General features: G+C 43.0%; 1 protein-coding gene across 4 annotated transcripts in view; it reads left to right on the forward strand.

Moving 5' to 3' along the window:
- The window catches only part of TTC7B (tetratricopeptide repeat domain 7B), a 157,967-nt gene that overhangs the window by 116,377 nt on the left and 28,091 nt on the right, over positions 1 to 13,499 (forward strand). For all 4 annotated transcript variants that reach the window (XM_084840811.1, XM_084840820.1, XM_084840837.1 and 1 more), the window contains one exon: positions 3,129 to 3,269. In XM_084840811.1, coding sequence (XP_084696937.1) covers positions 3,129 to 3,269 — 141 coding nt within the window. The remainder of the gene's footprint in view (positions 1 to 3,128; positions 3,270 to 13,499) is intronic.

The following is a 13,499-nucleotide window of genomic DNA, read 5'->3' on the forward strand; positions in this document are numbered from 1 at the left end:
AAACATTCCCCACATCCTTCTCTTTTTGACCTTAACAAAAGTTAAGCATTATATCAGTACTGATAGTAACTTTGGTTACGGCTAATCAGGGTTTGACACCAGTTATGAAGAAATCTGGTTAATCTTAAGCGAGTTTAATGTTGGTACTGGTGTAATGCTTAACTGCTGTTAAGGCCAAAAGGGGAAGGATGTGGGGAATGAGCTGGTCTGAATGTGTATCCTCTGATAGTAGCCCCTCTTCCAATATTTATGTTAAAACACGTGAAAACTCATTAAATAGATAGGATCCATCATGACAGTGCATGAGAGGAAGTGTTTCCACTTCTGCAAGACAATTCCTCTCTCCCCACCCTGCCACCCCATGCCCAATTGCATGAGATTCTAGAGGGGTCACCTGGCTCTCAGAAGAGGCTTTTTAGGACACAAAGGACCACAGCAAGGAGTGGGGGTGGGAAAGTCCTAACAAACAAGTGGAGCAATTCTTTGGTTCCAGGCCAGTGAACCTCGCTGAGAGGTCCCAACTCAGCAACAGCTTCCTCACAGATCCTAAACACACTCATTGAAATTAAACCTTGTTGTAATAAATGTGAGTCACTTCCAAGTAAACTTGTCTAGGATCAAGATGTAAGAGGAGGGATCCCCGACGTGGCACCATTCTGTCCGCCAAGCTATTTTCCTCCTGTGCCAAGTGAATGTCGTGAGTCCTCCATTAACTTGTACAGGGGAGGGGGAAGTCCTCCTTGCAGAGAAATGGTGGGGGAGGGGGAAAGTACACCCCCACCAAGGATGCTTGGGGCAACAGAGATGAGCTTTGCCACCCTCCAGATGATTGGAGGGGGGGCTTTTATTCACCCCATGCAAATGGATGGAGAAATTCCTCATAGGCTTGTATACAGAGCCAAAAAGTCCCCCTACTGAAAAGTGTATGGCAGGGGCAAATTCCATCCCCACCAAGAACCCTTGGGTCAACAGGGTCCTTGGTGGTGGGTGCGCCTTACTCCGCCCCAGCCAATTTTCAGCAGGGGGCTTTTTCACTCTGTATACAAGCCAATGGAGAGATCCCTCATAGCCTTATATAGGGAGCAAAAAAAGCCCATGCTGAAAAACAACTGGAGGGAGGTGAATTCCATCCCTCACCAAGGACCCTGAAGCACCAGGGTCCTTGTGTGGGGGGGTGGACTTTGGCCCCTTCCAGCCGATATTTGACAGGGGGGCTTTTTTCTTCCCCCATGCAAATGAATAGAGAAATTGCTCCTCACAGTTGCATAGATGGGAGAGGAAGGAGGGAAGGAAGAAATAGGAGCTAAAGAGAGAGTGCAGGGGACCAGAGAAAAAGAAAGAAGAGCTAGAGAAAAAGGAGCGGGGGGGAAAGGAACCAGGGGGAGGGACAAACCAGTGGAAGGGAGGGAGGGAGGGAGAGCAGCCAGAGAAAATGAAGGAAGGAAAGAAAGAGGAACCAGAGAGCAAGAAGGAGGGAGGGAGAAAGGAGAGCTGGAAGGAAGGAAGGAAGGAAGGAAGGAAGGAAGGAGAAAAAAAGGAGCCAGAGAGACAGACAGACAGAAACCAGGGTGGGTAGCACACATACAGGCTGCATATTCATGCACACACAAATACAGATAAGAGGGCACTCCTAATGTTTTCCTTACTGGCCTCCTACCCCCTACAGCAGTCAGTTTGTGCTGTGCCCAGGGCACTTTTTCAACATGCCAAATGTGCCCACGGGCTCCAAATGGTTGGAGAGCCCTGTGTAAGAGTATGAAATATATCTAAAAAAGAAACTGAAAGGATTGTGTGAAGGTGCTTCTGCATCTGATAGGCAATCTTTAGAATTTACAGTCTTCAAAATTGAAAGTTCTGGAGCTCCTGTACCTTTAGCAGCTGTGGGGCAAGCAGAAATTTGGCAGATAACATTTCTCCTTCTGCATGCCAAGAAAAGTTTCAGCCGCTTAATTTATGCTTGTCACACAGCTGCAAAAGCCGCCCACAGGAGCACTGCCAGACAAAAAAAGCTGGTGACTTTAATTAGATGTATTGTCTATGGTGGCTAATGAATAAGAAGTTCCAATGTACACATTTAACATTATTTTGGAGAAAAATAGGATACATTTGAGCTCTGTTCCAAAATTGCCATCAAGGAAATAATAGAAGGTGATTAGATTGTGTGCCAATTTATTTGTAGCTTGACAAAGAAGGTATTCATCTTTTCCTTCTTGCAAACACTTCTGACACTTCACTCTTCATTTATATTTTTGGTAAGCTAAGCTTTTGTGAAAAGTACATATACGTTATATTTCAACGATCTGTTCAGTTAGTGTCATGTTCATTTAAAGAGGTGCACTGAGCTTCTCACATGATTAGGAACTGCAGCAAAACTGTTCTGCTTCTAGTTATTTAGTTGTATAACCTGGGCCAATTGTTCATACATCACCAAGTGCATGGGAAAGTGGTTAGACATTTTAAAAAATAATAAATAGTACCATATAGAAAAATATCAGGGAAAAGACTAGAAGAGAGTATAATACTCATGGAGGAGTTTTCTTTCTTGATTCTAACAACTCTGTTTGGGATGAAGGGGGAATGTCCTTTCACTTCTCCATCTGCTAATATTGGTGATTAAGTGAACTTTACAATCAGTGCAGCTTAATTGGTTTCTGTTCAGGGAAATGTTGAGATCATTCCGTGTGTATTAGGTTATTTTAGTCTGGCTCTTATTATCCTTAAAAATAGTCTTCTGATTACCCCTCTTGAAAAGAAAATGCAGCAATGACTAGCATTGTAGAGCAGTTACATCATGTAGCGTCATCCCAAATCTCCTTGGGTCTCAGAGCTTTTGTGCATGTATGTAGAACTTATATACTTGCAACTGATATTTGAAAGCGTTGTGTTTCACAGTGGCTGCTCCAATCTCATCTGTCATTTCTGCTAGCAGTAAACTAGGGATTTTAATGCAGGTTCACTAACACTAACATCTCTATAACTACAAAAAAGCCTGACAAATGCTCTGGAGCACAGATGTTGATAATATCTTTACGTTGTACAGAGTTAAAATGAAGAATTGAAAACAGCATGTGAGAGCCCAGTTCCCCCCACCCCTTCTACCGATATAATTTTTTAAATTACTTCCGCAGGTTCAGTGCATGCAACATCAATAGCAGCCTCTAGAGTGGAGCAGGCACTGTCTGAGGTTGCCTCATCTTTGCAGAGCAGCACTCCAAAGCAAGGTCCTCTGCATCCTTGGATGACTCTGGCTCAAATCTGGCTTCATGCAGGTAATGGGGCACAGCTGCTGTTTTCTTTTCCTGCTCATTAGCTACAGGAACTTGTATTCATTGCATTCAGCCAGCCAGAATGTTTTATTGTATGTCAGCTAAAAGCACGACATACAAAGCATATTCAGAATGCAGCATTTTGTTACATTTCAAGACAAGAACATTGTATGTTTAATTTATGAAACCGCGGACTAGGGGAGGATGGCATTTAGTATTTAATAACCTTGTCAGAAAGTTGACTGCCCCCACCCCTTCCCAACTACTCCTCAGGTTGTGTTAAGTCATGGAAATGTAAAGTATCTCATTGAAAATTAAGGCTGACATTGTTCTGGTGAACTTTAATCTGACATTATAGTGGAAATGTGCAACTGGGACAGAGGCAGTTCAACCCTTGAATTCTGAGCAAAAAGATAAATGCCATCTGAAATTATGTCTTTTTAACTTTTACTCAAAAGTGCAAAAGAAGATAATAATTAAAACTAGTTTCTGGGGGAAAACTATTTTGAGAGGGGAGAGGGGGGGAGAGAGAGAGAGAGAGAGAAGTTGCACTATTATTCTAACATGGTAGCAGAGAAGTTGGCTGGATTTTCTTAAAGCTTGGGTAACTCAGGTGTATGCAGATAATGGGCAGTATCCAACAGGGCACTGCGCCCACCAATTCTGTTCTGCAAGTGCAGAGGAGATCTAGCACTTCCGGGAGCAACCAGAAAGAAGCGGAAATGCTCGTTTCGAGATCAGAAGAGGTCAGCAGATCTCAGATAAGGGAGCTCCGCAGACCTAGCCCAATTTAGAAACGAGGAAGCACTAAATCTCCGTTGCACAAGTGGTGGGTCTTGTTTGTGCATGGAATTGGCAGGAGGGGCCGCTCACACAACAGAATTGGCAGGAGGACCCCCTTGTGCAACAGCCCCATTGGCTACTGCCCCTTGACATTACAGACTGGGAGAACTAAGGATAAAGCAGTTTGGTCACATGGGAGGTGGCCATGTGCATTCAGAAGTTCTGTTGTACTTACTGCAATAAACGATGCTGTTTTTGAGAAGTTGGGTTAGAAGGACTTTGAACTAAAACAGGCAAGCTGCAGCCCCACATAATGTATCTGTTGCTGGGCTGTATCATTTTGGACAGCAAGTTAGAGATCAAATCTATTAAGTTTCTCCTACATAAAATACTATCTACACATAGAAAACTAGCATGATAAGGAAAAGGTGCTAGGTTAATACTTTCAGCAACATGCTAATTTTGTAAAGAGCATTTTATGTGGGGGAGCAAATGTGATCCCTTGCTTGCAATCAGAACTGGTACACCTCAGCAACAGATGCGTCATTTGGGGTTTGCTCATCTGTTTTACCTCAAACAGCCACATCTATGCATGTTTGCTTTAGATTTACTTTATGTTTAGCCAATGACATGTAGAGGATAGAGTGTCAGTCAAGGTAGGACTAGGGAGACTGAGGTTCTAATCCCCACTCATTCATGAAGCTCATGTTATTGTAATCTACGTCACAGGGTTGTTGTGAGAATAAAAGGGTGGGGGCATATACACTGCCCTGACCACCTTGGAGGAAGTATAGAACAAAAAATGTAAGAAGAAATAATCAGTAGTATCAATTTATTTATTTACAATATTTATACAAAAATTCTTCAGGCGGTTTACAGTTACCTGTTCCGTTACCTGTTCCCAAGTAAGTGCACATAACTTTGCAGCCTTGGTCTGCTTCCTGAAATGTTACATGTGGGGAAAGAAAGAATATGTATGGCCCCAAACCTGAATTAGAGCAAACCTGAATTAGAGCATAGAGCAAGCAGAAGCCTGGAATCTACTGAGATAGGACAACCCCAGTGCCCAGACTTGACATTGGAGATCTGTGATGGGATCTCCCACCTTTTTTCAAACTTGAAACAAACATGGAAAGTCCAGTTCTAACCAGAGCAATAGAACTGGAGATGGATGAGGTGTTATCTACATTTTGTTGTTGAATATCTCCAAATTGACGGTTCACTCTTGAATTACAGAACTTACAGAGTTGAAACTGCTTCTTTAGTCCTCGGTGAGGTCAAACCTGTCTGTGCCTTTCCTGTGGTGGCTATTATCAACTGGTGGAGTTTGCTGGGCATGCCTGGTAGTTCTGAGGAGCTAAACATGATATCACAGTAACACATACAACCCTGTATGCTTGGGGAGCTTTTCATGTGGAAGAGCACTTCCTTCATAGAAACTATCTTTCCGTACCCCTCAGAGACTTGAAGCTTATTTCAAGCCAAAGGCAGTGTTTGTTTGTAAATATTATATCCCACCTTTCTATCTAATGATGCTCAAGGCGGCTCAGCAGTAAAATGCAACAAAATACAGTAAAAGAGCAATAAAATACCAAACATAAAAACAAGGCAAGGTAAAACACAGCAATAAAATCAATGAAAACTAAACCAATTGCAGTGTTTTTACAGTGGTCATAACGAGTCAGCTTATGCAAAAGGTCTATCTAAATAAAAACATCTGTGCTTGCTGGTGGGCCAAGACTGGTCTGCCTTGGCAAGGAGCTCCTGAACCTTGGAGCAGACACTGAGAAGGTGCCATATTGAGTTCCTCCCAAATTTGCTTCAGATGTTGGCAGACCATAAAGAAGGCCCTCTCCTGAAGAACTTAAAACCCAGGCAGGCTCATAAGAGAGAATACTGTATTTCAGATAACCTGGTCCCAAGTCATGTGCAGTTTGGTAGGTCATTTTGAATTGTGCATGGAAATGGACCAGTAGCCAGTTTGTTCTATACATTCACTGTTAGTTTAAGATTCATTTATGGAATTATAGCATGTTCTAAAATTAATTTAAATTTAGTATACTGAAACAAACATTGATGCAGATATAGTAATACGTTTTTCAAAACAAGTTTACCATATTCTATTTCTATATGAAAAACCAATATGGTGGCAAGAATGTATTTCAGCCTGCAGATTACACAGTCTGTGTGTTTCCTTTATTAATGGCTAGTTGGAAATAAAAGGGGGCAAACATAGTCTCTATCCCACTATGTAATTTATCAGTCATAACGTGCCGTTTAGCAAGTGTCACTCGGGTTTTTCTTGGCATTAATTTAAAATAGTACTTTAGTAGTTCATATACTTAAGAGTACAGTCCTGTTAGGCTCTGTCACATCTACTTCTCCCTTTACTTGAACATGGCTGCCATTGGGTGAACTGTATTAGACACAATTGAAAACAGTGAAAGGGTTCCCTTTGCTATGGTCTATGTGATTCCTCTAGACCAGCATTCCCGAACATGGTGCCCACCAGATGTTTTGGACTAAAGCTCCCATCAGCCCTAGCCAGTATAGGCAATGATGGGAGTTTTTATCCAAAACATCTGGTGGGCAGCATATTGGGGGAAGCCTGCTCTAGACCCTCAAACTAGCAGAAATAAGAGCACTTGTCCTTTTTTATTTATTTCTTAGTAAATGCTAAGAAGCCCGATGTCTTGAAGTAACAAGTAGGTCCGCTTGGGCTGCTGCCACCCTCTCTCATGTTCTCCTTGTATCAGTCTGGAATACAGTGGGAGAGCCAGTGTGGAATAGTGGATAATGTTGAACTAGGGGTTGGGAGATCTGAGTTCCAGCCATGAAGCTCACTGGCTCACCTTGGGTTAGTCTCTCTCTCTCTCTCTCGCTCTCGCTCTCACTCTCTCTCTCTGTCAGCCTAAAGTACCTCATTGGATTATGGGAATATAATGGTCAGGGTGAGAACCCCCGAGCTCCTTGGGGACAAGCAAGATTAAGTATAATAAATGAAGAATACACTTTGAGGAACTTTCAGAAACATTAGAGATTCATTGTGTATATAGAGGCAAGACTCACCTTTGTCCAGCACCCTACAAAACAAACTGCACTTCTGACAGGATCCTAAGAGCTGAACTAGGAGGCTTCTATGCATGCAGTGGACTTTCTGTGGCTTTCCCTTGGTAATCACAGCCCCCCCACACGCACACACACACATACACACATATCAGCAAACGACTGCAGAAATCTCTTCTGGATAAATTGCCTTCAGTTTTGTCTAGTGTGGGAAAGGAGGAAAGAAAGAAACAGGAAACATTTCTGCAGGAAGTGTCATTTTAAAAAGTGGCTTAATGACTATTTTCTTTCAATATAAAAACTTTAAGCTCGGTACAGTCTGATCAATGTACTGCAAATTTGATGAAGTTTAAAAAAAAAAGAAAAAAGAACACCTATGGGCTGGTTAAACAACCATACGATATCAGTCTCAACAATCTCCAAGTTGTAAGTACATGTTACTGCTTTGCATCCCATTACGTATTGTCTTGTGACATGCTGTTAGTTCTGCAGTGGGGAATACCTGCAAAGCAATTTACTGGCGAGCAATCCCTCAAACAGTGCCACAAGAAAACTTATAAAAAAGCAAACTGCAAAGTCAGAGTGCCTTGCTTTCCATCCCGGAGAAACCACAACCAGGCTTTCTGTGTTGTAATGAAAACACGGGTGTGCATCTCCCACATTTCACATTCCATTTCTCTAATATGTATTAATTTCTTTAGGGAGCAATCCTGTGGCCGCTAGTCAGCTGCTAGACAGCCATAGGGTATCTGGTTTTCCAAGTACTGACCTCGGAGCCCACGCTCCGAGGTCAGTTCCTGGAGAACTGACCTTCACCCCCCTTCCACGCTGCCTCGCAGGCAGCGCGGAACAGCCCCACGCTCCACACTCCAAAGAGGAGCGCGGAGCGGCCAAATCGGGGCGTTCCAGGGGGCGTTCCAGCGCGGGGAAGGCGGAAATGTCGATACGACACATCCTATGTGTCGTCCGACAGCCTCCTCCCCTGCTCCGTTTTCTGTCCAGCTGCAAATGCAGAGCAGGAGAAGCGTGGAGGGAACAATCCCCTATGTGCTTCTCCTGCTCTGCATTGGATAGGCGGTCGCCTCCGAGTTCGGAGGCGGCCGCCTGTCCCCATAGCATTGCGCCCTTAAAGCATTTTTACCCTGCTTTTCAGCTGAAAAGGCTCGTAGAGTAGCTTACATACAATCAATAAAAACAAGGGAGTCCTGGTCTGCAGGCTTACAGTCCAAAAGACATGACACAAGAGGAAGAGGAAAGAAAGCAAAATCCTTAAGTAATATGGCAAGAGGCTAGCTCCCATATCACAAAAAAGTGAGACGGTGCAATCTGATATCCCCATACGTATGTGCTTACACACAATGCCATTTTAAATAACAAAGACAAATCAAAGGAAACATAGAAGCGCTTGCAGTTAGAAAAAGGATCTCTGTAACACAGGTGGGGGAGCAGGGTCCGAAAATTCAGCCAGGTTGAGAGAAGACCTAATATGCAGTTGAAGCTCAGGCAGAAGGAAGGGCTTGAAGTTTGAGTGAATCGCCTGATGACTCTGGGTGTCTCATCTCTTTCTGGAATGGAGCCACACCAGTCTCTGCCACACAGCCAAGCACCACTCTGCACCAGTGAGTTATATCTCTCCACCCAAGTTCTGTTTGCCTGTGCAGGAGAAAGGGGAGGAGCTCGTGGCAGCTGGAAATACTTGCATAGTTTGGGCTGAGAGACACTCGTTCATCGCCAGCACCATTGGACCTGACTGTGTGGGAAAGACCGATCTGGCCTCATTCCAAGGGCAGCCATGAGATCACATGAGTCACACAGACTCTGTTCCCCTCTGCCTGAATTTGAATGGCATAATTGGGCTTGTTTCAGCCTGACTTTTTGGACCCCACTCCTCTGTCCTATGTCGCATACCTGGGCAGCCAGACCATCAATCTCACTTGGATTTCTTGCTCTGCAAGCTCCCCTTCCTGATCACTGGTTTGAGTTTCACCTGAATAGAACCAAAATAACTGGAGTGAAGTTAACCTATCTCCCCCGCCCTGCCCTGTGATCAGAGCGGGCTCTGCCTTTCTATTGACATCTCATGGAGTGCCACTTTGGAGGGTCCCCTGATATTTGGGGTGGCTCTTTGGGTGTCAGAGAGGGTTTGCCATCAGAAGAGTAAGGCAGGGAAGTATAGCTTTATTTATTTGTATTTATAGCAGCCATTCCACCAAAAATGGTGCTCATTTTTGTTGTGAATCTCCCTGGCCACTGTGACCACAGTGGAAGGGCAGAATATACATTTCCTAGAATTAATAAATAAAGGCCCATGTAGTACTCAGTGAATGGCCCTTTGGTGGCCTAAGCTTTTTCACTTATTAGTGTCATGTTGATAATTAAATAGCACCTATTTAAGCATCTTAGCATGGAAGCAGTTTTTATATCCTAAGAGGAGGAAAAAAGTAGAGCAGTTTCTCACAGGGTTTAAATTATTGTTTTTTGTATATGCTGGTATAGTTATTAAGGTACAAGTAAATAGAAGAGGGGAGATGCACAGGGAATTAATCACCACTTTACTGCTTCTGTGAGAACTGAGGTACTTTGAAGTGGTATTGATATGAATTATATCAAACAAAATTTGAGAGAGAGAAAATGCCTGAAAGTGTCTACTGAAACAGATTGTATGACCCTAAACTTTAATAAATAATTCACTGAATGATAGACTTAACTATCTATCTAAGCCAAAGTGCAAGGCATTTCATTCAGTAGCCTGACTGTAACTTACTTAAACATTGACTTTAAAATTATCTTATGCTTATGTGGGGTGTCTGATGTTTTAATGCAGTTATCGGGAAAGCTGCATCAGATCTTTAAGTTTTTCCTTTATTCTTCATCTGCTATTTCCCCACAGACGTTAAAATATGTCTTCACACATTTGGTTAAAATAAACTTTACTTACTGGCTGGGATCCAAAACAACTACTTTAAGCGTCCCCAAGGGCTTGCATGTGCCCTTTAGAATGTTTCACTCCCCCCTCCTCTTTGAACAGCAGACCTCCCAATCACATCTGATATCACAAACTGTTTTTAAAACTCTCCTCTACGCTGAGAGATTAACAGCTTTGAAAGAATTATTTTAAGAAAAAACAGACACCATTTTTAAAAAATCAGCTAAACATTCTTTAAAATACTGCAGTTATAAAAGGAGCACAGCTGCAACATAACAATAGTGTTATATTAAAGAGATGCATACCCATGGGAGACAAATGCATAGATATTGTGCAGAATCTTGATTGTGTTTTAAAAGTATCTTAAACAGTTTAGTGACCTGCTTTGCACATAATGTTAAACCATGGTTTATTTAATCTGTGTGTTGTTGAATTCTGGGTTGTCATGATGTGTGAATGCAGCCACGCTAACAAACAAATTTGTTAGCCACGAACAACCCAGAAAGAGAACCCATGGTTTGTTGTTGGATTGTGAACTTAGGATTGTTTAAACCATGGGTTATCGTTAGGTGTGAACCCAGAACTGTGGGTTGTTCACGGGTTGTTTTGCCAGGCTACAGACATGGTGAGCAAGAGCAGTAAAAACAAAACAAAATCAGCCACTCTACATGCCAGTACGTGTTGTTGTTGTTTATTCGTTCAGTCGCTTCTGACTCTTTGTGACTTCATGGACCAGCCCACGCCAGAGTTAATGTTTCTTCCAGTGATTTTAACTCCAGCCTTGGCTTCATCAAGCCCAGCATGTCGCATGATGTGTTCTGCATACAGGTTGAGTAGGTAGGGTGAGAGTATACAACCCTGCCGTACTCCTTTCCCAATCTTAAACCAGTCCATTGTTCCGTGATCTGTTCTTACCGTTGCTACTTGGTCGTTATACAGATTCCTCAGGAGGCAGACAAGATGACTTGGTATCCCTGTACCACCAAGAACTTGCCACAATTTGTTATGATCCACACAGTCAAAGGCTTTAGAATAGTCAATAAAACAGAAGTAGATGTTTTTCTGAAACTCCCTGGCTTTCTCCATTATCCAGCAGGTATTGGCAATTTGGTCTCTAGTTCCTCTGCCTTTTCTAAACCCAGCTTGTACATCTGGCAATTCTCGTTCCATGAATTGCTGGAGTCTACCTTGCAAGATCTTGAGCATTACCTTACTGGCATATGAAATAAGTGCCACTGTTCGATAGTTTGAACATTCTTTAGTGTTTCCCTTTTTTGGTATGGGGATATAAGTTGATTTTTTCCAATCTGATGGCCATTCTTGTGTTTTCCAAATTTGCTGGCATATGGCATGCATCAGCTTGACAGCATCATCTTGCAAGATTTTAAACAGTTCAGCTGGGATACTGTCGTCTCCTGCTGCCTTGTTATTAGCAATGCTTCTTAAGGCCCATTCAGCCTCACTCTTCAGGATGCCTGTCTGTATCCCTGATATTATTATCCTTCCTATACAGATCTTCCGTATATTCTTTTTTCCGTATATATTTTCCGTATATATTCCGTATGTTCATTTTTGCCTGGAATTTACCTTCAATGTTTCTAATTTTCTGGAAGAGGTCTCTTGTCCTTCCTATTCTATTATCTTCTTCCACTTCCACACATTGCTTGTTTAAAAATAATTTCTTATCTCTTCTGGCTAACCTCTGGAATGTTGCATTTAATTGGGCGTATCTCCCCCTCTCACTGTTGCCTTTTGCTTTCTTTCTTTCTCAGGCTACTTCCAGTGTCTCAGCAGACAGCCATCTTGCCTTCTTGGTTTTCTTTTGCTTTTGTTGCCTCCTCCTAAACAATGTTGTGAACTTCTGTCCATAGTTCTTCCGGGACCCTATCTACTAAATCTAATCCCTTAAATCTATTCTTCACCTCCACTGCATATTCATTAGGAATATTAGTGAGCTCATATCTAACTGCTGTGTGGGTCTTCCCTATTCTCTTTAGTCTGATTCTAAATTGTGCAATAAGAAGTTTGTGATCTGAACTACAGTCAGCTCCAGGTCTTGTTTTTACCAACTGCATAGATGTCTGCCACCTTTGGCTACAAAGGATGTAGTCAATCTGATTTCGGTGTCGACCATCTAGTGAAGTCCATGTATAAAGTCGTCTTTTAGGTTGTTGGAAGAGAGTGTTTGTTATGCACAGTGAGTTGTCTTGGCAAAATTCTATCAGCCTATGTCCTGCTTCATTTTGCTCTCCCAGACCATACTTGCCTGTAATTCCAGGTGTCATTTGACTACCCACCTTAGCATTCCAGTCTCCTGTAATGAAAATAACATCTCTTTTTGGCATATTATCCAGTAGGTGCTGCAGATCCTCATAGAACTGATCTGTTTCTGCTTCTTCAGCACCTGTGGCTGGGGCGTATATTTGGATCACTGTGATGTTGAGTGGCTTACCCTGAATTCGAATTGAGATCATTCTATCGTTTTTTGGATTGTATCCAAGCACTGCTTTAGCCACTTTATTATTAATTATGAAGGCTACTCCATTTTTTCTGTGGTCCTCTTGTCCACAGTAGTAGATCTGGTGGTCATCTGATGTGAAGTGGCCCATTCCAGTCCATTTCAGTTCACTGACACCCACAATGTCTATATTTAATCTTGACATCTCCCCAGTAACCACATCCAATTTGCCCTGGCTCATAGATCTTACATTCCAGGTTCCTATGGTGTGTTGATCTTTAGAACATCGGATTCGTTGTTCATCACCAGCACCGTTGGCCGCTAGCCATCCTTTCGGCTTTGAGCTAGCTGCGTCATCACATCTGGGGCTAATTGAACTTATCCTCTGTTCCTCCCCAGTAGCATTTTGACCATCTTCCGACCTGGGAGTCCCATCTTCCAATGGTTTACTGACATATCTCTGGTTGTACTGATCCATTTAGTTTTCATGGCAAGAATACTGGGGTGGGTTGCCATTACCTTGCCCAGGGATCGTATTTAGTCTGACCTCTCTGCCATGACCTTCCCATCTTGGGTGCCCCTTCACGGTTTAGCTAATGGCGTCATTGAGGTGCTCAAGCCCCAGCACCTCGACAAGGTAACGAACTCCTTTGCTGGAGATGCCAGTACTACAGCACTGCAAAAGCACTTGGGATACAGGGAAGGAGCAGGCAAAGGAGAAGGGAAGCAACCCAGGGATTGAGAAAACACACGTAGATTGTTTGATCGTCTGTCAGACAAACCCTCAGTTGGGAAACAACCATTTATTTTAAATAAATCATGGGTTAGCCAGGCTCTGGATAGGGGTGAATGCTCCTTCCTTGTTCTCCTCGACCTCTCAGCAGCTTTTGATACCGTTGACCACGGTATCCTCCTGGACCGCCTGGAGGGGTTGGGCATTGGAGACCCTGTATTGCGGTGGTTCCGGTCCTTCCTCTCCAGCAGGTACCAGAGGGTAGCA

The sequence above is a fragment of the Heloderma suspectum genome, chromosome 1 (genome assembly GCF_057233095.1).
Source record: "Heloderma suspectum isolate Gila_16-S chromosome 1, 16-S_ref, whole genome shotgun sequence".
In the NCBI taxonomy this organism is placed as follows: domain Eukaryota; kingdom Metazoa; phylum Chordata; class Lepidosauria; order Squamata; family Helodermatidae; genus Heloderma; species Heloderma suspectum.